The 26,346-nt window shown below is 37.0% G+C and overlaps 1 protein-coding gene across 1 annotated transcript in view; it reads right to left on the reverse strand.

The window, feature by feature from the left end:
- The window catches only part of LOC126336288 (Down syndrome cell adhesion molecule-like protein Dscam2), a 387,422-nt gene that overhangs the window by 76,707 nt on the left and 284,369 nt on the right, over positions 1–26,346 (reverse strand). The window contains exons 16-17 of the mRNA XM_049999822.1: positions 4,167–4,460; positions 539–715 (exon numbers count right to left, since the gene is read on the reverse strand). Of these exons, the coding sequence (XP_049855779.1) occupies positions 539–715; positions 4,167–4,460 (471 nt within the window). The remainder of the gene's footprint in view (positions 1–538; positions 716–4,166; positions 4,461–26,346) is intronic.

The raw sequence follows: 26,346 nt of genomic DNA on the forward strand, positions 1-26,346 counted from the left end.
GGGAAGGAGTGTGAATAAGAGGAAGAGGAGAAATGTAAAATAAACATTGTGTTTTTGAGGATATGAGAAAGTACACTGAAGGATTACAAAGATAAAGAAAGTGCCAAATGGTGACAATAATTGTGAAGATTCTTTAGTGTCAAGAGATATGCAAATTGTGTCCTAGGGATATGACACAAACAGTGTAATGCAGCAAGTGAAACCTAAGTCTTGTCAGTCAGTTAGTGATAAGGCAGAAAAAGAGGTACAACTGGCTAATAATATGAGAATTCTGAAACATCACATCACAAATAATTATAATAAACAAAGGTGACTTCCAGAAACAGAGAGATCAGCTAGAATGTTCTTGTTTTAACTAGTTATACTTTGCATAATTAACTGAGTTTTAACTTGGAATGAAAAGCACTGTCATGGTCTTTGGGCTGTCCACCTAAACTGTAATGTATGTAATGATAAATGAAAATTGGTTCCAGACTGTAATCTGAGTCTAGTTGACCTTAAATTTGCTGAAATTGATAATTATATACATTGAAATTACCGTCACATTTGTGTGAAGAAAAGATCTCCTGGCATTTCTTCAGATAAATCAAGAGTCCCAGAATAGCCACAACGAGTAGTGTAGTTCCAGCAACAATAAATGCTATTAGGGTCGTATCACCAAAAAACCGTTGACTTCCATAATTTGAATACACTATTAAGTCAGGAGCAATTGTAGCTGAAAATAAAATAGATATAGAGTCATTCTATTATCATTCTAAAGCCTAATATGGTTAACAAAGAGTTGAGTTTTATAACACTGTACAGGTCATTATTTGTATTAGATAAGATTAGAGGAACTCCTCATTCCATGGATCCATATTGTGGAGATCCTCATGTATTTGGTACATGTCATACATACTTACATCAAGTGATATTAATTAAAAAAAAGTACAGGAACAATAATAATAATACACTTATACATACATCAGCTGAATCTCTTTTAGAAATTATTCAATGGAGTAGGAGGAGTTGGCCACAAGGATGCCTTTCAGACTCCTCTTAAACTGAACTTTATTTGTAGCTATACTTTCTATAATTGCTGGCAAGTTACTAAAAATGTGTGTCCCAGAAAAGTGGATCCTTCTTTGGACTATAGTTAAGTGCCTTCTCCTTCTATTGTTGATTTCAAAATTGAGTTTTTTGCTGGGAAAAGGATATTTTATTTACAACAAACTTCATTAAAAAAATAAACATACTGAGAAGCAATAGTTGATATACATAGTGTCTTGAACAGGCTTCTGGAGGATATTCATGAATTACTAATGTTAAGTGTAAAGCAGAAAGGTGAGATACAAAATAGTGATGAGCTGGAAAAGTAATGGCCACCACAGAACTGTGCACATAGACCTAATATTGTCTTCTTTTCTCAACACTGTACTTTTATGCACAACAGAAGAAGCAAAATTTATAATTTGCATGTGCTTCCCTATAGTTCTGTCCATCAGTTTTTTTCACCTGTGGCACATTGTTTTATGGACAGCATTTCTGCTGGTAATACAACAGTCATTTATGTTCTAAATGTTGCACTTTGTTTGTACCTGTTACATCTCATCTGTGTAGTATAAAATAAAACCATTTCCCTTTCTTCTTTTAAATTTTAAAGTGTAAATTTTAATTTACCTTTACACACAATATGATAATTATTGATGCTTTTCATTAAACTTTGTTTTTTTACTCATTCTAGACTAGTTTCTGTTGTACAGGATGGCCACACAGTCTGGGAATATCTAGGATTTTTATGCAATTTTTTTCCATCAATTCTTTCAAGCACTTTCCCAGTGTATCTTCACAGAGACCTATGTACCAAGTCATTCCATCTTTATGGACAGAAACAGTTCATTCCAGTAAGGATTGCTAGCTGTATGAACTAGCTACCCATACCACCATGTTAACCAACTGAAGGCATGAGAAAGGGGTCACATGGTTGCTGCTCACCACAGGTTGAGGAGCAGAGCAAAGCCGCCTCTCTCTCTCTCTCTCTCTCTCTCTCTCTCTCTCTCTCTCTCTCTCTCTCTCTCTCTGGTAATCTATCCTTCCAACAGAGTGAACGGTTCCCTACCCTACACCGGCTTTGCACTCCACAACCAGCCACCAACAGAACTTCAACTGATCCACCCTCTCTTCCTCTTCCTCGGCCTTCATTTCATGGTCACTTACACTGGCAATCACTCATTACTTCTGCCTTAAGGAGCCAAACTGCACCCCTAGTACTGAGAATATAGCCACAGTCAGTTTACTTTATTCAAGTGTTTTATTTAACTGTGTGACTTCTGATGCCCACCCACTCTGGATTTTTCTGTGCGTGCTAACAGATTCTTTACTGTGGATTATGACAATTTAAGTTTATAATTACTGTGGAATGGAAAGGAAATGTATGAGCTGGAAGTTCTGTCAGCTACAACCAACCAACTTCAGGCCACCACTTGGATACTACAAACACAGTGCTGTACCACTTAAGCTGTGTTAAGGTCTGTGTAAGGCCCTGAAGTTGAGCTACCTTCGGATTTCATTATATCATTGCCAAGAAAAAGTGAGTGATGGTCATTTTCTAGGCTTCCATATGCACTGGACAGGGGTATCAGGCTCTGTCAGTCCTAATATATCAACTAAATCACTTTAGTTTTCTTCTTGTGTTCATATTATGCACCTACACAGACATTTGAGAGAAGAGGTTTGTTACTAACAGAGATGCTTCAGTAATATAAAGTATTGCTGCCTTTGAGGAAAATATTGGCTAAAAACAAAGAAAAACAATGAAACTCCCCCTTAGCAGTAATCAACTGTTGCGTATTCTAAGATCAACTGAAGTCATAAAAAGTGTTTTGTTCATAAAATGCTGCCAAGATAGTGATTGACTGTTGCTTTGATTATACCGGACATGCTGTGGTTATTGCTTTAGTGCAGGTTGTTCCAATGCTGATCCCTGGGGAACAGGTGACCACACAGCTCACTTGCGGACAAGTGGTAGAAGTACAGGCTACTCGCCAGGCATTCCTATTGCACATATGCTGTGCACGTATGGTGACTTGGCCACCCTGACCACTGGTACCTGACCAGGGCAGTACGGCCATGTGGACTTGGCCCAACTGCCTAGCTATGTGTCAGCTGCATGCCCATCCCTGCAGGACAGTAAGTCTCCCCTGACCTGGGGTTCTGGGTGACTTTTACGAACTCTACACCTTTTCCTAAACCTCATTGGTCCTTTTCCTTCACCCCTCTTCCCTCCCGTTTAACCCTTCTGCCAGAAGAAGGGGCCATTGGCTCTGAAAGTTTGCATACATAATACCTTTTATATGTGTTCTCCTGACGCCACTTGGTGAGTAGATTTTTTATCTATCTAATATATTACGTTTTCAAAAAATGATTATTTTTGTTTTAGAGATATTTTCAGCCATAATGTTAATTCCACTGTGTTGTCGTTATTGCATCTAGGTAATCTACAATTACACTTAAGTTTGTGCGATTTTCACTAATGACACTCATTTTGAAAAGAATCATCTATCTGGATCTCAGTAACTGACAGTTCAGGATGGTTAAACATGGGAAGAGCTGACATTGTGAGTTTGACCTTTCCTGGGTATGTAACAGGACTGCCACAGCAAAAGCAGTGTGATCTCTTATGGATACATTCACTTTCTCCTTGCTGATGTGCAGTACTTACCAAGTTCAACAGGATCGTAATTGCATTACTGCTTTTCCTCTGGCTTCAGAAAACTTGTTTTACTAAATACACTATAATATAGAGTAATAAAGTGCAAAATAAATCCCCTGCTCCTGAGATTTCTGAGTGATTTGGAAATGGATTACGGAAAAGGTGGTAAGACCAAGCAAATACTCAACTTGTTGCTCTCTCTCTCTCTCTCTCTCTCTCTCTCTCTCTCTCTCTCTCTCTCTCTGTGTGTGTGTGTGTGTGTGTGTGTGTGTGTGTGTGTGTGTGTAGTCAGATTAGCAGTCAAATAATAACAATAAAATAAAATTCTACACAGAAATTTAGAACAATAAAAAATGCATCAGTGTCTACTCATAGAAGAGAAACACAAAGTAAACAGAAAATGAAAGGAAGTATGCATGAATAAAAAATCTGTAATGATATTGAAATTTATGTGACTTAAATTTTTGTGACTTACCTCCTGTGTGTGTCAGAGTGACGAAATTATAGTTTGCAATAGTAGAGCCAGCACTGTTGTGAGCAGTGACGCGCAAAGCATACCAGGTTTCTGGTTCCAGATCCAATACCATGAATTCAGTTTGTTCTATTTTAATGTTATTTGATACAAGAGTCCATGCAAATCCTTTCTTCAGCTTGTACTCCACCACAACAGATGTTATTGGACATCCACCATCATTCCATGATGTTAAGTTCAGCAAAATGGAAGTAGAATTTACTCGTATTAAGTCAGTATTTCTAGGTGAAACAGGAGCTGCATAAAAAAAAAAGAGGTTACTTTACTTCAACAAAAACTAATATACCATTAAGTTACAAGGGGTATGCATATCAAAACTTAAAAAATTTGAAGTAATTTGTCATTAATCTTGTCTCTCAAAAACATTTAAACACTGTCATATAGACTCACAGATTTGTTTATAAATAAACCAACAAGTTGGTAACTAAAATGTTGTTACGCTGGCTACCTGAGTCTTACTGTTCCTCCTGAGATCTGCTTGCTGGGGGTGTGTGTGTGTGAGATCTGCTTGCTGGGTGTGTGTGTGTGTGTGTGTGTGTGTGTGTGTGTGTGTGTGTGTGTGTGTGTGTTTGTGCACACTGATATTCTGGACACTAATAACATATCCCATGGTTTGAAATGAGCAAAAACCACAGCTATCTTAAAACTTTGTGAACCAAATAACAAACCACAAAGCTACTGAGCCATTGCTTTACCTATAACAGCACATAAACTTTTGAGTGGAATACTCTATAACAGAATCAACCACAAAATTTTCTAACACGTGTCTGGGGAACAAGCGTTTTTTTACCTGAAATTCAGCTGCACCAGCATGATTCTCCCCTGTTAACTTTCTTTCAAACATGATTTCAAAACAAAAAATCTGAACTGTGTTAATGCCAAATACTTCCTGGGGATGCGGGATTCAGTATATTCATCAGTTGTATGTGTGCGCCTGTGATCCCTGTGCTTTATAAATACTGTAAATTTAATAAACTTACAATTACACAAAAAATAACACAACCATTCACCTAGAGTGGTCAATACATGGAGCTAAGAAACACAAAACAGAAACTGATATTTCCAATAGCTTTCAAGCACAAAATTTTTTCTACCATTTGTACACAAAGTCAGGGGCAGGTAAAGAATTTTTTTCCGGGAGGAGGGGGGCGGGGTGCACACAAGGATCAGAATATCAGAAGGGTGAATGTGTCTTTATAGGCTCTGTGAGACCAATTTTAAAATACACACACACACACACACACAAATATATTAATTTTATTATAATAATTATCACATGACACATATTAAAAACATAACTTTATTACACTCATAACTTTATCACAATCATTGCAAGTTCCCTCTTCTGTTTCCTACACAAGCTATTCAATACCTCCTCAGCATTCATTGGTGATGCAATACCTCGATGGATATGCATCGGTGCCAGTCCATTGAAACGACCTTCTGGTCAACCTACTGCGAAGATATGTCTTTTAGCAGCAGAAAGTTGAGAGAGATCTCTCCACAGTGCTGCTTCTTACAGGAAATGCCACCTGCAAGCATTTACAGATGTTCCCCATCGATTAGTAATAGTGTCTAACTATTTATATATTCACATGGGAAAAATATATTAAAAACAAAGATTCCAAGACTTACCAAGTGGGAAAGTGCCGGTAGACAGGCACAATAAAATAACACACAAACACACACACAAAATTTCTAGCTTTCGCAACCAACGGTTGCTTCTTCAGGAAAGAGGGAAGGAGAGGGAAAGACGAAAGGATGTGGGTTTTAAGGGAGAGGGTAAGGAGTCATTCCAATCCCGGGAGCGGAAAGACTTACCTTAGGGGGAAAAAAGGATAGGTATATACTCATGCGCGCGCACACACACACACACACACACACACACACACACACACACACACAAATATCCATCCATACATATACAGACACAAGCAGACATATTTAAAGGCAAATATGTCTGCTTGTGTCTGTATATGTATGGGTGGATATGTGTGTGTGTTTGTGTGCGCGAGTATATACCTATCCTTTTTTCCCCCTAAGGTAAGTCTTTCCGCTCCCGGGATTGGAATGACTCCTTACCCTCTCCCTTAAAACCCACATCCTTTCGTCTTTCCCTCTCCTTCCCTCTTTCCTGAAGAAGCAACCGTTGGTTGCAAAAGCTAGAAATTTTGTGTGTGTGTTTGTGTGTTATTTTATTGTGTCTGTCTACCGGCACTTTCCGGCTTGGTAAGTCTTGAAATCTTTGTTTTTAATATATTTATATATTCAACTAGCTTTTACCTGCAGCTCTGTTCAGATATCAGTGGTACTGTTATGATGAATAAGTATCAGAGAAGCACAGTTCATGATGTGCACTGTCCCCTCTGCTGCCGATCACACAGTCAGGCGTTATCCGTTGAATATCTTTCTACATATATGACATCACAGCTCTGACCACAAACGCATCAATTTTGCATGTTTGCTGAAAGTTTGTTCAGCCATTTAAAGACAATCTGCTACATAAAGTAAAGAGCTTGACAGCAGCAACAGACTGCTTAATGAATATGTGGTACATAATTTGATGTCATACTAAAACACAATCTCAAAAATATTGAGAAAAAATGTTTTCAAAAACTTACGCTTATCTTTTATGGTTCATTCATGATCAACACTTTTGTCTTTTGGATTCCCTGCAGGAGGCACAATCAAAAGACAAAAACGGTTATTATGGGTGTGCTGCAAAAGATAAGCATATGCTTTCATCAACTTTTACGTAGATCTTTTTGAGATCTCCACTCCAGTATTTTCCAATTTGACATGGCAATGTAAACAAACTTTTTGTAGCTGCTTTGATTCCTTATTATCACTTCTGTCTCCTGATTCAATTTTTTTAAGTAGCCTATATTCCCGACCAGGATTCAAGCTATCCCCATAACAAATTTTATCAAATTCTGTTTGGTGGTTCAGCTGTGGAAATGTGACAGATAGACAAAATTACTTTCACGTTTATAATATTAGTATATTACAGATAACTCACAGTGCCTTTCAGATGGAAATAAAGTGCTCTATTAAGATTTAAATATGATGGTTCCTGATAAAAATGTTAAACAAGACATGAAATAGTATTTGTTAACAAGACCTGGGTGAAATGTCAAGGCACATAGCACAACAGAGATTGTAAGAAGCCTGATGATGATGAAATATTGAAATTTTAGCTTCAAATAAAGCTGGTGGCAGCACAAAGTGGGCAAAGAATACACAGAGATCACTGAAAATATCTGAATGCAAAATTTTAACGTTTTTAGCATTGTCATTCAAACCTACACAATGGCTCATTTACCTACTGCGCTGTCACGAAAGATAAACAAAGTTATGTTTATTGTACTTTTATCATAAATTCTGACAAACATGAAACAAGAAGCAATGAAATTAAGGCTGAAATTTTTAAACTCACAATTATAAGCTGCCTTTAAGTAAAAACTGTGATTATGCCACGATTCACTCACTCTCTCCATGTGCCCCCGTGCCACCCTCACACTGAATTCACCCTTGTGTGCATTCACACAGACACCCAAATGCACATTCCTGTGGCCATGGCAAGATTAATTCTTGATACTCAATTTCTGAAAGCAGTTTCCTGAGCTGATGGAGATGCAGAGCAATAGGAATTGTCACAAGGAGGGGTAGTGGGAAGCGAAAAAAGAGGGATGGAACAGGGGGAAAAGAAAAGGAGAATCCCCACATTGGGTAGGTGGGGGGTGGGGGGGTTGGAGGGAGGACAAGTGTTTGCAGAAGGCAGTGCATGATCTGGATGGAATAGGATTGGTGTGAATAGGGGTGTAGGGAAAAGGCAAGATGAGGCAGTGGGAACAGGTTAGAAGAGGTTTAGATCAGGGGATTGTGAGAGTGCATGATGTGTTGGAGAGGCAATTCCCGTTTGTATAGTTCAGAGAAACTTGTTTTGGAAGTAAGTATCTAAATTGCCTGTGTAGTAAGGTAGCTGTTAAAGTCATTTGTGGTTAGCCACAGTTTGGCAGTGGCCATTCATATGAGAAGACAGCTGGTTACTTGTTACACCCACATAGAATGGTATACAATAATTGAAACACAGCTTATATACAACATGGCTGCTTTTCCATGTGGCCCTGCTTTTTATTGGATGGAAAAGGCCTGTGGCTCGACTGCAGTAGGAGGTGGTGGGTGGCTCTATGGGGCAGGTCTAGCAACTGGGATGACCACAAGAAAACTAACCATAGGGTGCAGGGTTGTGAATAGGATTGGAATAGGGATGGACAAGGAAATTCTGTACGTTGGGTGCACAGCAGAACCCTATGTTGGGGACATAGGTAGGATACACCTCATGTCAGGGCATGATGAGAGGTAGTCGAAGCCCTGGTGGAGGCTCCGGTAGAGCTTTTAAATGGCCAGGGTTATACTGGGTGATCAGAGGAGAGCTGGTCAGTGGCTAGTTAACAGGTTTACTGATATGAGAGGAGCTGCTGGCGTGGGAGACTTGTTTATGGGTGAGCTGGATAGGAAATTGTCTGGTACTAAAGACTCATCCAAGAGGCCCAGAACAAATTTCTCTGAACTATGCAGACGGGAAATGTCTCTCCAACACATCCTGTGCTTTCGCAATCCCCCTGCTTTAAACCTCACCTGTTGCCACTGTATCACTTTGCCTTTTCCGTGCTCCCTTCTGTCCACACCACTACTCCTCCATCCAAATCCTACACCACCTTCTCCCAATACAATTCAGGCACTCTTCTCTTCCTCTCCTTCTTTCCCCTTTTCTTCAAGTTTGCCTCTCACCCCTTTCCCCCGTCCGTTTCCCCCTCTCCCTCTTCCTACATTTCATTTTGTTGTGCCCTCTGTACTCTCTTCAGGTTGTTGTGCAGCTATGAAGTCATCTGATATCTGACTGCTGCCAATGACTTTAAGTATACCAAGTCAGGTACCTGCATGCCCTAGCAATGTTAACATACAGAGCTGAATCTCCTCTCAATTCTTCCAGTAGCTGCTCCAGCTACATACTTTGAGGGTACATATAAATGTCACCACAGTTGCATGGATACAAAGGTCTTCGAGATATCCACAACTAGTGATGGTGAGTGTGGAATGTTTTATGAAGGTAGCAGTGATTAGTCTTCAATGGCAGCTTGAAGCAATAGTCCTCCGCCCTGCATCAGCTGGTACACCACACCAGTATGGTGTATCTACAAGAGATGCTATCGTCAATTATTCAGAATCTAAAGAATTAGAAAGTAATAGCAAAATGCTTTAGAGAAGTGTGAGTCTTAACAACACCTTTGATTGGAAAAAACTGATTTACAGCCATTGAAACGTGTTTGTGATTTGGCTTCAGGACACAAACATCCACTGGTTAATACCTGTTGCAGTTTATAGAAGATAGAACAAACTGATCTTATGTATACACCAGGGTGAATACTCCAGAAGGTGTGCATTCTTGACTATCTATGTGGGAAGATAATGCTCTTGAAGAAGTTCATTATTTTGCTGCTATTTGTTTTCTAATGGTTCAAATTAACAAGGTGAAAGTAAGTGATTAATTGCCCTGAGATACACTTTTAAACTCATCAATTTTAAGTAACATTCTGTCCTGAGACCATTTTATTTATTATTGAGAACACTTCACTTTAGTTATGACATTTTACAATACATTTAATCCATATCAGAAGTTTGCACTGATGAAAGTCTCGTGTTGTGCAAAGACTGATTAGCTTCTAAACAACAGATCCAAACAAAATACATTTGGAATGAAAACATCCATGCTGTGTGACTATCAGACTGGGTTCATTTTGGCTTTCATTTATATAAAGGCACAATAACAGAAATTAGATTTCACAGTTTACATAAAAGTTGCATTGTAGTAGTAACATTTATGGGACCATATTTGGAAAAAGGACATACACTATATGTTAACAACTGGTATTCCAGACCAGAACTGTTCCTCTGGCTTCACAACCACAGAACAAATGCATGGAGCACTGTTTGTAAGAATAGGCACAACATGCCAAAACACAGAGGACACAAACAAGGAGAAACTGAGTTTAATTCATCTAACAAGATCCTTGCTTTCAAGTGGCATGACAAAATAAATGTGAAGATGTTGCCCACATGCAACACAACAGAAACAGTTGAAGACTGACAGAAATCTCAAGAAACCATAGTCTAATGAAAATTACAAAGCAACTGTAGGTGCAGTTGACTGTTGTGACATGTTGCTAAGCTCAGTGTCAGACTGGGAAATGTTTTAGGGAACTGCCCCCCCCCCCCCCCCCCAAAAAAAAAAATCTGGAGTCATACATTTTAAACACTCATGCTCCCCACAGGTTGGATACAGTGTGAAAAATAGCTCTCACAGTGTTGAGCTATCTCTTGTTAGGGAAATTGTAGGAAAATATGCAACAGAATCTAGAAAAGCTGGCTGAGGAATGTGCTCCAAAGATGAGAATCTTCTATGATTTATTGAACCTTTTTCTGGATGTTATTGTAAGTGGGTACTCAAAGAGAAGTATGTTAGTGTGCTAATGTGTGGTCTGCATAAAACAGAAAATGCACAAGGAAACCTGATAATAATGCAATGCAAAACTTGCAATGAACCTTAACATGTTGTACCACGTTCCGAGACTTATCACAGAATGTGTGGTTGGAATTAATTAATACTGAATTAAAAAACAGCCACAAATAATTAAAAAAAGACAATACAATGTAGATCTTTATAACTTCGCTAATGCTGATCGCAGGCCAAGATCAAAATGAAGGATGGAAAGTACACTACTGGCCATTAAAATTGCTACACCGCGAAGATGACGTGCTACAGAAATGAAATTTAACCGACAGGAAGAACATGCTGTGATATGTAAATGATTAGCTTTTCAGAGCATTCACACAAGGTTCGCGCTGCCAGCGACACCTACAACGGTGCTGACATGAGGAAAGTTTCCGACCAATTTCTCATACACAAACAGCCGTTGGCCGGCTTTCCCAGGTGAAACGTTGTTGTGATGCCTCACGTAAGGAGGAGAAAAGAGTACCATCATGTTTCCAACTTTGATAAAGATCGGATTGTAGCCTATAGCGATTGTGGTTTATCGCAACATTGCTGCTCACGTTGGTCGAGATCCAATGACGTTAGCAGAATATGGAATCGGTGGGTTCAGGAGGGTAATATGGAATGCCGTGCTGGATTCCAATAGCCTCATATCACTAACAGTCGAGATGACAGGCACCTTATTCTCATGGCTGTAACGGATCGTGCAGCCATGTCTCGATCCCTGAGTCAACGGATGGGGATGTTTGCAAGACAACAACCATCTGCAAGAACAGTTCAACGACGTCTGCAGCAGCGGGACTGTAAGCTTGGTGACCATAGTTGCGGTTACCCTTGACGCTGCATCACAGACAAGAGCGCCTGTGATAGTGTACTCAATGATGAGCCTGGGTGCACGAATGGCAAAACGTCACCTTGTCGGATGGATCCAGGTTCTGTTTACAGCATCATGATGGTCGCATCCGTGTTTGGCAAAATAGCGGTGAACGCACATTGGAAGCATCTACTCGTCATTGCCATACTGGCGTATCATGTGATGTGATGGTATGGGGTGCCATTGGTTACACGTCTCGCTCACCTCTTGTTCGCATTGACAGCACTTTGAACAGTGGATGTTACATTTCAGATGTGTTACGACCTGTGGCTCTACCTTTCATTCAATCCCAGCGAAACCCTACATTTCAGCAGGATAATGCACAACCGCATGTTGCAGGTCCTGTACAGGCCTTTCTGTATACAGTAAATGTTCAATTGCTGCCCTGGCCAGCACATTCTCCAGATCTCTCACCAACTGCAAATGTCTGGTCAATGGTGGCCGAGCAACTGGCTCATAACAATACGACAGTCACTACTCTTGATTAACTGGGGTATTGTGTTGAAGCTGCATGAGCAGTTGCACATGTACAAACCATCCAAGCTCTATTTGACTCAATGCCCAGGCGTATCAAGTCCATTATTACGGCCATCCATTATTACGGCCAGAGGTGGTTGTTCTTGGTACAGATATCTCACAATATATGCATCCAAATTGTGTGAAATGTAATCACATGTCAGTTCTAGTGTAATTTGTCCAATGAATACCTGTTTATCATCTGGATTTCTTCTAGTTGTAGCAGTTTTAATGGCCAATAGTTTAGTTACAATGAGTGTAAAAACTATTCACACAGTTCATATGAAGTAGTTCACTGGCAAAAAACTGGCTACGTGTTTCAGGTGTTACAATACCTATTCTGTACATAATGTAAACACACAAGGTTAATTTTGAAAGTTAAACAAAAGCTATACATGTTCATCACTTTACAATGTGATTTTTTATTCCAAAATATCAAGACCAATTATATTCTAGTATCTTGATTTTTTTGCCATGAAATTTGCCTAAGGATATAAACAAAGACTGAAAATGGATACTGAGTTTTTTAAAAGTGTTTGGAGCAACTCTTCAAATGAAGTATTATGCCGTCAAGAAAGAAATATGGTATTTCAGATGATGCAACATGTCTTTTGTATAGCAATATTCTTCTTCTTCTTCTTCTCCTCAGATTTGTTGAAAAACATTGTAAAGTTTCCACCTTGGCTACATCTTACATGAATTTTCTTTGCTGAAACTTGTACAATTAGGCAACTTTGGCCTTACGAGCCATTTTTAAGCGTTGCAGTTCCTAACATGCAATTGTTATCTGATTATTTCACAACAGTAACAACAGTTCTGAAAGTGACAATATAATGAACAGGCATTAAATATAAAAACAGAATGTTTACTGAGAGCAGTTACAGCTATTCTTGAAACTATTGTCATGTAATAAGTCACAGTATGTGCTCACTTGTGTTGTTATACACCAACTACATTATGTAACTATATAGCACACATAAGACCAATAAAACAGAAATTATATATATTCACCTACTTACAATACACTAAAATTATCCCACATAATGTAGACAATCACATTGTGTATCATAATTTTTGTTCATGAAAGTTGCCTAGGAGTTTAAAAAAAGATTTAAAATGCATATCACATATTTTAAAAATATTCAAATGCTTAAAGAATCAAAGTCTGATACATCTCTCCAGATGAATTAGGATGCTGGCATGAGACAGATTTGATTTTTCATCTGCAACAATATATGTTCCATGTATAAAGCAACAAGACTGAATACAAAACATCTGTTCATAAAAAATTACACAGATTCATCTCCATTAAGATGTGATGATATTATTTTGATGTAAGGGAAAGATTCTGCACTTTAAAACATTGATTTATGGCCTTGTAGTTACCCTGAGGACAATTTATTTTATTTATTTATTCAAAACATGTACGGGTGCATCAAAAGCGTCTTCCAGTGAGCACTTCATTTCCCTTGTACTCTGTTTGTGAATGAATTACTATTCAAACATGCACCAAGAGCAGACACAAACTGGAGAGACTGGATGCAAGGATTGTACAGCGTGCAGCTTGCAAGATGCAATTGAAATATTCAGCATGGTGTCAGGAGGCCTGTGCATGTAATTCAGCAGGCAGAAAGCTGTCCCCAGCAGAGAGTTCGTACACAGGCTTACATGATAATGACACATCAAAGGGTACTGCATGGGGCAAACATATCTGTGACAGTGAAATGATTTATGAGCACTGCATGACTTTTGTATGTGGTTCTTAATCTCCTGTTCCACGTAACATGGAACAGTAGTTGTGAAGGACTATTTAGTGCTGTCAACAGACACTTATAAAAAGTAAAACTGATGGCACCAAACTAGCTTTCAAAACTATTACTTCATTCCTCAGGAAGGAGAGATGCATGGGTTGGCGAAGGCTGAAAAGGAAGAGCATGTCACTCAGACACTTGGCAACCTGTCCTGAGGATGAGGATACAAGATAAACATTGTGTTCCTTGAAATTAAAGTTGTAATTTGTGAGTATATTACATTTCTGTGCTTATTTCTACAATAGATGATCATGCAGATGAGGGTGGATACAATGAAAATAACTATGGCAAGCTATACAATAATGTAAAGAACCTAACATTGTAGAAAATAAGAAAGTTTGGCACAAAAGTGCTGAAACGTGTGTTGGTTTATATGAAAAAGAACAGGTTTGCACAAGGGGCATGTCTTCAAATGCAGTGTGGTCCATATCTCCATCTTCTACCATTACACTCCCAAATAACGTTTCTTTCTTTTCTCTTAACTATTATACATGTAATGCACATACTATGAGCATATGAAATCATTAAATTCTTATTTGTGTGGTATTTCACTAAACTTTATTATTCAATGTGCAGTTTTCTAACCACTACAAAATTGTTAAAGCTTTCATGGCCACTTGTTGAAAACTGCCTATTGGCTTCTATCTCGAGTTCTTTTTTCTGAAATTTTGCCAGCACGAGTGTCTGGCATTGTCACAGTTTCACCCTCCGTTGCTGGTGGTGGACTGGAGCCAAGCTTACGGCTGCAAACACATGATCCTGGTGTGCCAATGTCCAAGGGCTTCTACGCAGTCTTTTCTTGCACGGGTAGTTGTAGAATTCAGCTGCAGCAGAGCAAGCACACTGCGAGACTGACCATGTAGTAAAATGTGACGACATGGAAGTTCTGGCTGTACTGAAGAACTATCACACCCACTTGTTCACAGAAGCTATAGAAATACACAAACACAAGAATGGCTTCAACAAGAAAGAAAAAAGCTTCAAGGTAAACAGATGCTGGCTTCCCATGCTGCAGCGAACAACTGCTGCAGGTAGCAAGAGAACCACACCGGAAATGACCATGGAGAAGCCCTCGGACATTGGTGCATCAGGTACATACAGGCTGCTGTCGTGAGCTAGCTTCAGTCCACCACACTTGGACAATGCCAGCAACTTGTGCTGGCGAAATGTCAGAAAAATCATCAGACAAATGTGGACCGAAGAACCTGAGACAAGCTAAGAGGCACTTTTTCTAACCACTGATGACAACAACAGAATTAGTTTTTGAAGAAAAATTTTCTTTCATGAAATATTCTAAATTTATGCTCCACTAAACTTGTGTGTTCTTCAAAAATTGACCTTGCTAGAACTAACTGTTTTAAGAGTGACATATGTTAACTGAAAGCCCTCATTCTCTACTTAACAACGAACATGTTACTCTTTCCAGAAACTGTAATTAAGGAGTGCTAGTATTCAAAATTATTGTGTATTTGAATGTTCAAATCTTAAAATGTAATCTTGTCAAAATTCCACTGCTACAGTTTTGTAGCTCTGATTTTTATATTACAATAGTATATAACTTTCCTAGAATAACATGTTAGTTTGTGAAACATTCAAATTAGAAAATTTAAGTTTCCAGACAATTCTTGGTGGTCTCTGGAATTCCAAGAGAACATTAAAACTTCTCTCTCATAAAATAGTACCTATCTCTTTCGCCATTTTTTTAATTATGGAGCTTATAATTAAAACAAAATTACTTCATTGTCTAATGTGTGTATGTATTACCTACTTTTCCTGTCTTATTTATTATTACTGACAATGTAATTACTGTGTTTTTTATGTTATACACAAATTCACAGTAAGCTGATGGTGAGCATTCAGTCAGAACAGACATTTGTTATTACTATGTATGTGGTGAGCATACAGTCACTACAAAACTATGTCATCCAGTTTGTTAGCCAGTTGGGCTTGAACATATGAAGTGTTATTATCTGTGTTGCCAGTTGTGAATTGTTGTTGACCAGTAACACTCTATGTGAGTTGCTGACCCGTGTTATAGCACCTGTCATAATGACTACTTAAAAAGCTGATACTCATGAAGAGTGCATACACGGGCAAGAAGGAACGGGTCCTGGATTTTTCTCCAATGTCACAGTTAAAAATACACTTTAGCCATGTTAAGTGACAAAGAATTTTCTGCTTAGAGCTGTAAACTGGTCAATCCTTTAAAGGGCAAAGGTTTTATGCCCTGCTGTAGAACTTCCTGGCACTTTAGGACACAAAACACAACAAAAAACAATGCATTTTGCAAAGATCTTTGGTACAGAGCACATTGAACACTGCTTGTTTTTGTATTATGAAAGTATAAATATGAATTCCACCAAATACAGCAAGGCAGCTTCTAAAGCACTGAAGTAGACATTGTACCAAATGTTTCACTTTTGTCAGCCAGTCGTAGCTCATGTAATGTGATCTCACCAGACAATGACGTCAGATACTTAGAGCATAGGACAAGTGATGCAGTCAGTCAATAGCAACACCAACGCTAAGTAATGTGAACACACAAACAGGAAAAGTTAATGGTTTAAATTAATATAGATACAGTACAGCTTGAAAAAAGCTACGCTTCCACATATGATATGGGACATCAAAAAATTTTTGCTGTTTTTTCTGAGGATGTGGTTCAGTAGGCTCCTAAGAGCACAGCTTAAATTGCAGTAGCTGAATATTTCTGACAAGCACGATTGTAAATTTCACTGCTGTGCTCAGAACATTTCAAGTGTTACCTGGCTGAATAAATATTGTGTTGAGAACTTTGGCTTTTCTGTAGAAAATGCAGTTACACTAAAATTGCTGGAGAACCCAACTTGTGCATTTCTTTTGTTTTGATGGATGATTATGCTTCCTGCCATTGTTATTGCATAATTTGTAATCTATGAATGAACTAAAATAAATACGAAAAATTAACCTTGAACCTTGGTCTTTTTTGGCGTGTGCTACCCTTTAAGATACATCAAATGCAAATGTGCCAGTAAAATTCTAAATAATGACATAAGTGACTGGTCTTCTGGGCCTATGAAGTGGCTGAATTAAAGACAAACACATTGCGATTTAAGAAATTCATTGCACATTCTCACACATAATGTAATTCATCTTCTGTAAAAGGAAAGTTTCTTTGAAAGTATCACTTTTCATACCACCATTCACAATATTTTACAACAACCTGTAAGATAAGTAAACTGTTGTTATGTCACACACATCAAAAGCAGTTTCTTGTTACAAAGCATTGCATAGTCTTTGTCCTACAGCCTTTGAAACATGTTGCTGTCATCTCACACTTGGGTGTGCACTGTGTTTTGTTGTCTGTATGGTCAATTTTCTTTGCAATTGTAGTTTTATTTTGGTGTTATTCTTTTGTTTATGTTTTATTATTGCAGTGTTATTCTGCAGTAGCAGGCTAAAGTAAAATTCTTTGTTAGGGTGTCACTTCTTACCAGTCAAAATTACATAACTTTAACTGACTGGAGTGATACACCTTGTTATGTGTTTAACCCTTTCACAACCCTTGACTGCAACTGTGTGTATTAAATTTTACTGTGCCTTAGCTGTAACAGAAGTATTTTTTGTCAATGGAAACCTAGGGTACACATCTGTAACTTTTTAACCTTTTCATCATGCACAAGAACTGCCAACTATTGGGTGTCACTATGAAAATATCAGCAAATCAATGTTGGAGTATGCACCAGCTATGACCACCAGAATACACGCATGTGGTTGGTTCATTGTGTGCCACTATATAATGGAATATTGTTATTGTTATTTTGTGTGGTAATTATACAATGACCATTTTACTATTTATTGCAATAGAGAATATTTCATAATTAGTTGTTTTAGACCATAAAACAAAGCAAAGTGTACAAAGAATGTTTTGAAAATGGGTACTTACTTTTGTATAAATCATGCACCTAAAATTATTAAAAGATCATCTAATTACATTACCACATAAAGGAAGATTTTCCTTCATCCAGAAAAAATTCAGGTGTTAAATGGTTAAAGCAATAAACATAAATGAACTAGAAATTAAACATGTCAATGTTGTGATGAATCATTACTAACTGTTTAATTCATCCAATTATTATCAGAGGAAGATTCTTGAAAATTAACATATATGGTGCTGAAACAGACAACATCAAACATGTCAGTAACTTTACAATCTAAATCCCCCATAAACAAAAGCTAGGGTTGCAAGCCAGTGTAAAACAAAGTACCTGTACTGGATGACACTTCTTAACAATTATTAAGTTCCTTACATGAATAAATCATTACAAAACAGCTCCACTAATATTCAACATAATGAGACAGGTGAAATACCTTCATATATCAAGAAGAATGTACAATTCCCAATGCCAAACAAGGGAGGTGCCAACAGGTATATTACTGAGCCTAACTCTAGGACTTTTTTAAGTGACTGTTTATTGATTAAGTCTTATTAAGCTTTTTTTCATAGCTACCTAACCTATACATTATCCACTATGATGCAATTCCTCAGAGCAAAAAGTAATTGTACTTGCAAAAAAATAGATGTAATGTGTCTCTCTAATAATCAGAAATCAAGAAACTTGCAGGGGGAAACACACACACACACACACACACACACACACACACACACACACACAGACAGAAAGAAAAACCTGCAGCTGTCATCACAGCAACAGTTTATATGCAACCATAATAAACATAATTGGCAATTGCCTGACATCTCAGTTACATGACTTAGGAAGACAGAAATATACAGATATAGAGTATACAGATACAATTATTTAACATTCTAGTAATGCAAGCACATAGTTTGTCACTGAATGCCTTCCAAAGCAATACAATAAAGATAGCTTCTGCATAGGGACAGATCAGTGTTATTTTATGGCAAAAATTGGTGTTATTTTTGCAATTGTTGGTATTATTTATCTGTATTATTTTCTGTCAAGTTTTTTCTATTATCAGTTATCAATTTTTGTCATATTTAACAATTTTTCAATACTGTGTTGAAAATGGAACTATTCCTAAAACAGCGTCGGTCAAACACAAGAGAAGCCTAGAGAAAAATTATTTTAACAAAAAATTTTGACACAAATAATTATTTAAAAACAAATACCAAAGGTAAAAATGAAAATAACAGTATGTTACAGATATGTTATTGGTAATATGTTTCGCATTTCTTCATGTTGTTCTTGAGCTGTGGGGACCACGGAAGCCGGTCTCTGTGGCTCAAGAACAAACAGAAGATGGGCTAGGAGTGTGAAATGTGTCATCAATAAAATATCTGCAACAGAGACTATTATTTCAATTTTTAAAATTTGTATACTGTTGTTGCACTTGGCCAGAATGGCATATATTTTAAATACAGCAAAAAAATTATTTATCAATGATGTATCCAGCAGATTAAAAAGAACTCCCCTTTTTTAAGGTCCACAATCTATTTTTGACACTTGACAATTTTTCTCACCAACATAAATATTTATGTTAAATGGTTGAAATTTCTTAAAGAATAGCAATAATGAAACTTAGAAGAAAATCTTTTAATGGGAAGAAAAATCTTTACCTTTGCAGTGCTATTGTTAGTAAATAAAATGTCTTGGCTGCATCCCGTTTTTTTTTTTTTTTTTTTTTTAAATGTTCGCTCGCATGCTGCTTGGAAACCAAGTTTATATTATGTTTCAGTACAAGTTTTAAGTTTTAAATTCTATTTCCAATCAGTAACACAGTCTTTTGAAATAAAAATACTTTCTTTTTAATTTAGTCTACTATTATTATTTTTTACTAGTCTCTTACTATTATTATTATTATTATTATTTACACATAAATACAACTGGTAATACTGATGTACTGCATTTTCTGCTGTTTTTACCAAGATCTTGACAAATGCGGTAGAAACAGATAAAACAGAAATCCATTCTCAAACAAAAGAAGCATACTTCAGAGAAGTAAAGACTACTACACATTTGAGAAAGTGAGATAACGCAAACTTTTTTAGAAGAACAAGGCAACAAGCTAACAAATATAGGGCTACAGGAGCACTAAGAGAAGTACACTTTCACTCTGTAGACAGTTTTTTGAATGACAGAATTGTCATTATTTCAAAGTTGTCTTCAGACACATTGTGCTTTCCTATCTGTCAATACTTCGTTATAGATTGAAAACAGCCTCTTGCTGTCATCATTGGAATATGGGAACCAAACAGATTTAAATGCTGCAGCTGCAAATTCCTGATTGTCGACTGCAGTTTCAAAGAAATTTGAAAACAATCATATTGATATTAAATAAAATTTTCATAAGTTAATCATTTCACGCAGAAAAATATGCACTCATTCTTGAATACCACAATGCTATTGGTATTGTACACAATATTGTTTATTCACAGCAATTGGCAGTTAACATACGCAAAACAGTTGTCCTGTCAATGAATAGTCTCTGTAAACTTGACTAATGGCTGTGTTGTATAAAATATATATACATATAATACAATTGAATTGTGTTTTCAGAAGTGATCTGTGCTTGTACGAATTTTTAGGCTATCTGACTACTTTTCTTACATTCCAATTGTAGGTGCAGGCACTGGACTCCAAGTACATCAGTGCGTGTCATAATTAAGAAAATCCTCCTTACTTGGTTTCACTTCATTTGAATAAAAAATACTTAATACTGGTACAAGATTTATTTTCTTATTTCAAAACATGTATGATAAAAATCACTCGTAGCCCGTAATCATCTGAACAGCACTTCTTAACGTAACTTCTACATACAAAAGAGTGAGAAACAAAATCATGTACAAAAAATGAATGCTGGTTTTTTCATTTGTGTCCACCTTACTGTGCATTCATAATTGACGTCTTTGCTGAAATTTATGGTTGATCAGTGTTTCATTTTTTGTTTTTAATAAATTTTAACTTTACAATATCCTGGGGGTCTCTCATCAAGTACATACACAACTGCCTCCACACTGTGCGTTGACATGGTATGGAGATGTACAGTGTTTTTTTCTTGTACATGTTTACATTTGCTGATAGGGATCAATGCCCTTTATTTGTCGGCTTCTCTTCTCTTTAATGGAATGGGTATGTCAGCTTATCCTAAGTATGACAAAGTTCTATAAGAAATTAAAAGATTATATACATAATATGACAGTCCACTACATATTTGAATTTAGGATGCTAACAATAATGTTCAATTTGCTTCATTCTCGCTGTCATGTTTTGCGCTTGCCCACCGGCCCATTTAGCAGGAAAGAACTAGTCGTCAATGATCAACATGTCAGCTGCTACCGTCACTTGTGCAGGCACTTATTTTCTTAGTGTTGATTTCACATTGAGTGTCACACTCTCACCCGAGTGTCACACATTGAAGAATTGCCGTGGCATTTGTCTTTATTCTTGGTGCAATGGATGTGTGCTTATTGTTCAAATCCGACATTGGGGCAGAAGATCTCCATTTTTATGGTTCAGGCATCATTATTACCCATCGTACTTGCATTTTCAACAGAAAGAACCCTGACTAATAGCATCCGTCGATGAGGTAAGTATTGGCTCGAACAACTTATTAATGTGTGAAGCATTGTGAGCCATGATACTCAGAAATTATTTCATTGCACATGCATGTTCATGTCACCCCACCTGACCATCACTTGTTGAAAGACACATATTGCCATTGAAAAAAAAAAAAAATAAATAAATAAATAAATTGCTTGGCTTTACAGTTCATCTCCTCATATGGAGTTAGGTTTCCGATGAAAATTCATACAGGTATTGAATTATGGCAATATACATAACATGACAGCTTATACCTATGGCTGACATTCCATCCATCGCTTATACTACGAACATAAATTTCTTAAGTTTTAAAATGTCATAAAATTTTCATTGACTGTTACTACAGTTTGTTTGTTACCTTCAACTTATCTTCATTCATATCACATATACAAATTAATTACATAAAGATTATCATGATACAATACAAGCATATGATATGTTTATGCTTCATTTTATAAATAGGCTTTTATCACTTATGGAGGTCATTTCTTCCTTAGGTACAGGAGGGAGAAAAACATTGGAAATAGGACTAAAACATTACGCATTGCTGGCCTAACTACACTTAGTGCCACCTCCTTCTGTTTGGGAGGGAAGAAAAGAAATACTCATCTACTGGTTCAAGAATTTATGAGGAAATGTTACTTGTACGGTCATGGACTAGTTGCCAAAGAACTTTTGTCTCATGGAAATAATGTGTACTGACTAATCATTTATGTATTATCATGTTGTTTCTTCATGTGCTAGTGCTATTTACTTCAATTCATGTATAGCTCAGTGTGAAATATTTCCATCATAGACTTATCTTCCTCAAATACCTGGAAATGTCATTATTCAAGATTTCACATGGCACGATAAAAATTAACTGGCTATTGTAAAATCTCATGCTGAGATGTTTATGTGTACTCTGCAGTGAATAGGTACTGATGATTGTCACGGAGATACAATGGGACGATGCATATTTCATTTTTCATTTGCTTTATGACCTTTGTATAAATATCCTTATAACTAAATTGTTTACTCGAGGTGCTGCCCGTTTCTTCATTTGGTATCTGCTACTCTCAACATAATTCTCTTCTTCTGTGCCATGAGGATGCACTGGTCGCTGAAAGAAAAAAAACTTAAAACTAACTTAAAATTAATTGCATTACGTAGCTAGGTGGCCACTGATACCTTTGGTCATTGCACCTGTCGGCAGATATTTCCATACTTCGTTTAAATTCATAGACATTCCTTTACTGTTACCCATTATGATCATTTACTCTGCAACAAAAATTATTTGAAATTCCTTATGGGATTTTGTCGTTTGTCCTTAGCTCACATGTCTCGTATAATTTTTTATAAAGCTTCCTTTTGCTTGTAAATATGTTGTATGTAGCTTAGTATTTAATTGAATCTCTGTGTACATATATCAATAGGTTCCTTAGTTCGTAGGCAGTAAATGTATTTGCGTTGTATTTCAGTTTACTTTGTATTTAAGTTAAGTACTTGTACATATTGCATTCCTATTTGGTTGCGCTTTCTGCCAGTCTGTCGTGCATGTGCACAGGTCAATGCCTCCTCTCATTGCTGTTTATTTTATGCCTACGTGTACAAATCAAAAGAAGTACTTATGGCTATACACATTACTTTACCTTAAAATACACTCCAGGAGAAAAATTACACTCTTGGTCGAAAGAAAAAATGCTACCCAGCTTCATCGTTCTATAAAAGCTTTTGTATCTTTGTGAGGGTGGAGACCATTGTATCTCCCTGTTTACTCATTGACTAATCTGTATGTGCCAGGGTATGGTATTTTTGGAAATAACATATGGTCCTGAATAGAGTAATTGCCACTTCTTTTTCATTTTGCCAGTTTTTTTAAGGGTGTGTCTGTTAAGAGGACTCATTGCCCTTCAAAAAATTATGTAACACATTTCAGTTTCTTATTATAAATTTTCTTCCTATACTTGGCCCTGTTTTCTAGTGTAACCATAGCTTGCTTGATTTTGTCTTGTAGAGACATTTCTGTAGAGGTACCTTTGGTATGGGTGACTCCCACTCATTCTTTTGTTTTGCCTGGAACATCAATCAGTTAGGTGTGAAACCTGCTGAAGAATGTGGAAGGTTATTGACAATTTGCAAGAAAGGAATTACATATGCTACCCATCGGGTGTGTTTGTGAGGGGTGTATATCCTACTAAACTTGTTAAATTCTTTAAAGAATTTAACCAGTTCTACTGGGCTTGCTTCTGGGTAAAAAAACTTTACTAATACGTGCTTTATGTCCTGTGAGGTCATAAATTGTTTCCACTTTTGCCAATGAAATATGCATCATTATCTGTTAGTAGTACCTTTGGTTTACCTACTCTTCTCAAATAGTTTCCCTCAATTTTTTCTTGGATATTTGTGGCTGTTGCCTTTTTAATGGCATACATTTTGGTATGTTTTGAGAAAATGTCATATAGTGCTACTGTGTATCATACTCCTCCTTTACTTCTTGGCTATGGAGCAGCTATGTCCAGGGATACTATGTCTAGAGGGTTTTTTGTGAGTATTGGGTGTAGCTCAGTATATTTGGACACATTGGACTGTTTTGATTTTCAACATATTTTCTTAATACCTGTAGGACTCACCTTCTCAAATTTGGAAAATAACAAAATGTTGCAATTTTTTCAGTACATCTGCCTACTCCATAATGAGGGGACACTCCATGTGTGTGCCTTATAAATTCGTCGATATAATTTTCAGGAATACAGACACACCACTGATCAGATTTTTCATGTTTCCTATGAAACAAAACACCCTTGTACTCCTGATACCATTTACTTACCTTTCCACCTTCATCCCACTTAAGATTTTTGCATGACTTTCCTCCACCTGTGGTCTTGCTGTTGTATAATTTTCATTAGGTTATAAGACTTAGGGTAACCAGACAGTTGTGTTGTACCTTGCATTAATAATGTTCTGAGTTCTGCATCCTACTCTGTTAATTGACCATATTCCTCTAACCATTGTGGTAACCTAGACAATGCATCTGCAATAACATTCTGACTTCCTTTAATATAAATTATCTTGAAATTGAATTCTTTTAATTATAGACACTATCTAACTAATGTATGGTGCAATAGTTTACATGATAAAAGAAATGAAAGTGACTGATGGTCACAGTAAACTTTGGTATTCTTGCTCCACAAAAAATATTCGAACTTTATAAATGCCCATATTACAGCTAAACTTTCCAATTCTCACACAGAATAAGATTTTTCCACTTTTGATAATGTGCGACTAGCAAAACTGATGGCCTTGGGTACTTCCTTACCTCCTCCTTCTCGCATCTGGAACAAGCATGTCCCAAGCACCTGAGATGAGTCATCTGTGCAAGGACCAAAATCCTTGAACATATCAGAGTGGCTACGAACATTTGCCTTGATTAATGCCTGCTTAATGTTACTGAAGTTTTCTTGACACTTATCAACCCATAACCAAGGCCTATTTTTTCGTAACAAGTTGAGCAATGCATCACTGTTCATCAGTTGCTGTGGTACAAATTTATGGAGGAGAGTGGGAAAAAAATGCTAGTCCCAAAAAAGCTTTTAGTTGGTTTTTATTCCTTCGAGCTGGACAATTGTGTGTAGTATCAATTTCTTTTGGGTCAGGTAATGTACCTTGTTTGACACAACATGTCCTAAAAATTTGACTTGCTCCCTATCAAAACTAGACTTTTGTTAAATTGGCTGAAACTCCGTAATCTGCGAATCATTGAAGCACCTGTTCAATGAGCCTGATGTTCTAACAAAGTGGATGTGGCTTTTAGCAGGTCATTTACATGAACTGTAACTCCGGTTGGAATTGGTCAGGTGTTGTGGGTATTTTTACATTTTGCACTCTACAGCTGACACTGGTACCTGTTTCAACTTGACTAATGATATCACTCAGATTTTCACTGATCTTCTCTCTCTCCTTCTTAGCCATTCTGAATCAACTTCTAATGTTGCTACTCTTAAAGTTAGCTCTTCTCCAGCTTGAGCTACATTTTCATAGTCTTTATTTAGTTTACTAACTACAGTGGTTACCTTTTTTGACTGTCGAATGGAGCTGGTTTTGTGTGGCTTTAATATTTATGTTTGTGTTTGTGATTTTCTTTATCTGTTGCTCTACTAGATTATGATGGTCGCTAAAAGAATCTACGTTCTGTCTTAACTCTGTAATATTATTATTAATTTCAGAAAATACTTCATGCTTTACTTGTTTTTCATATCATTTAATTTTCTGCAATTTCAGTGAGAAAATATCTGGCTACGTTATCAAACTTCTGTGAGACCGTGTCTTGCAAATCCTTAAATACTTGCTTTTCTTCTTGTTTCATTGTATTTAGATCACGTGTAACAGCGTTTTGTTGCTGTTTTACTATGTTCATATGTTATTTCATATGACTGAAATTTCTATTGATACCATCTAATTTCGTGCTTATGTTAGATAATAACTGCCATAGCAACCACTAATGTGGTTGCTATCAGCTGTACTTTCCAAATTAATGTTTGAGTTGTGATCAAGTGGTGTTTGTAAAGTGTTGTGAAAATTCATATTCGAATTGCTCTCCATTGTTTTATTCATGAGCAGTATGTCGCTCTGGGAGATGCATGATATTGTCTCCTCAGTTGCAAATATTGTGTCGTCATGGTTATTCTGCTGTGGAGCATTGCTATCATTTGTCACACCTGTGACACTCATCTTGGTTTCACTTCCCTTGAATAAAAAATGCTTAATTCTGGTATAAAAAAATTTTCTTATTTCAAAACATGTATGATACAAAACTCTCATAGCC

Source organism: Schistocerca gregaria, chromosome 2, assembly GCF_023897955.1.
Source record: "Schistocerca gregaria isolate iqSchGreg1 chromosome 2, iqSchGreg1.2, whole genome shotgun sequence".
Lineage (NCBI taxonomy): Eukaryota > Metazoa > Arthropoda > Insecta > Orthoptera > Acrididae > Schistocerca > Schistocerca gregaria.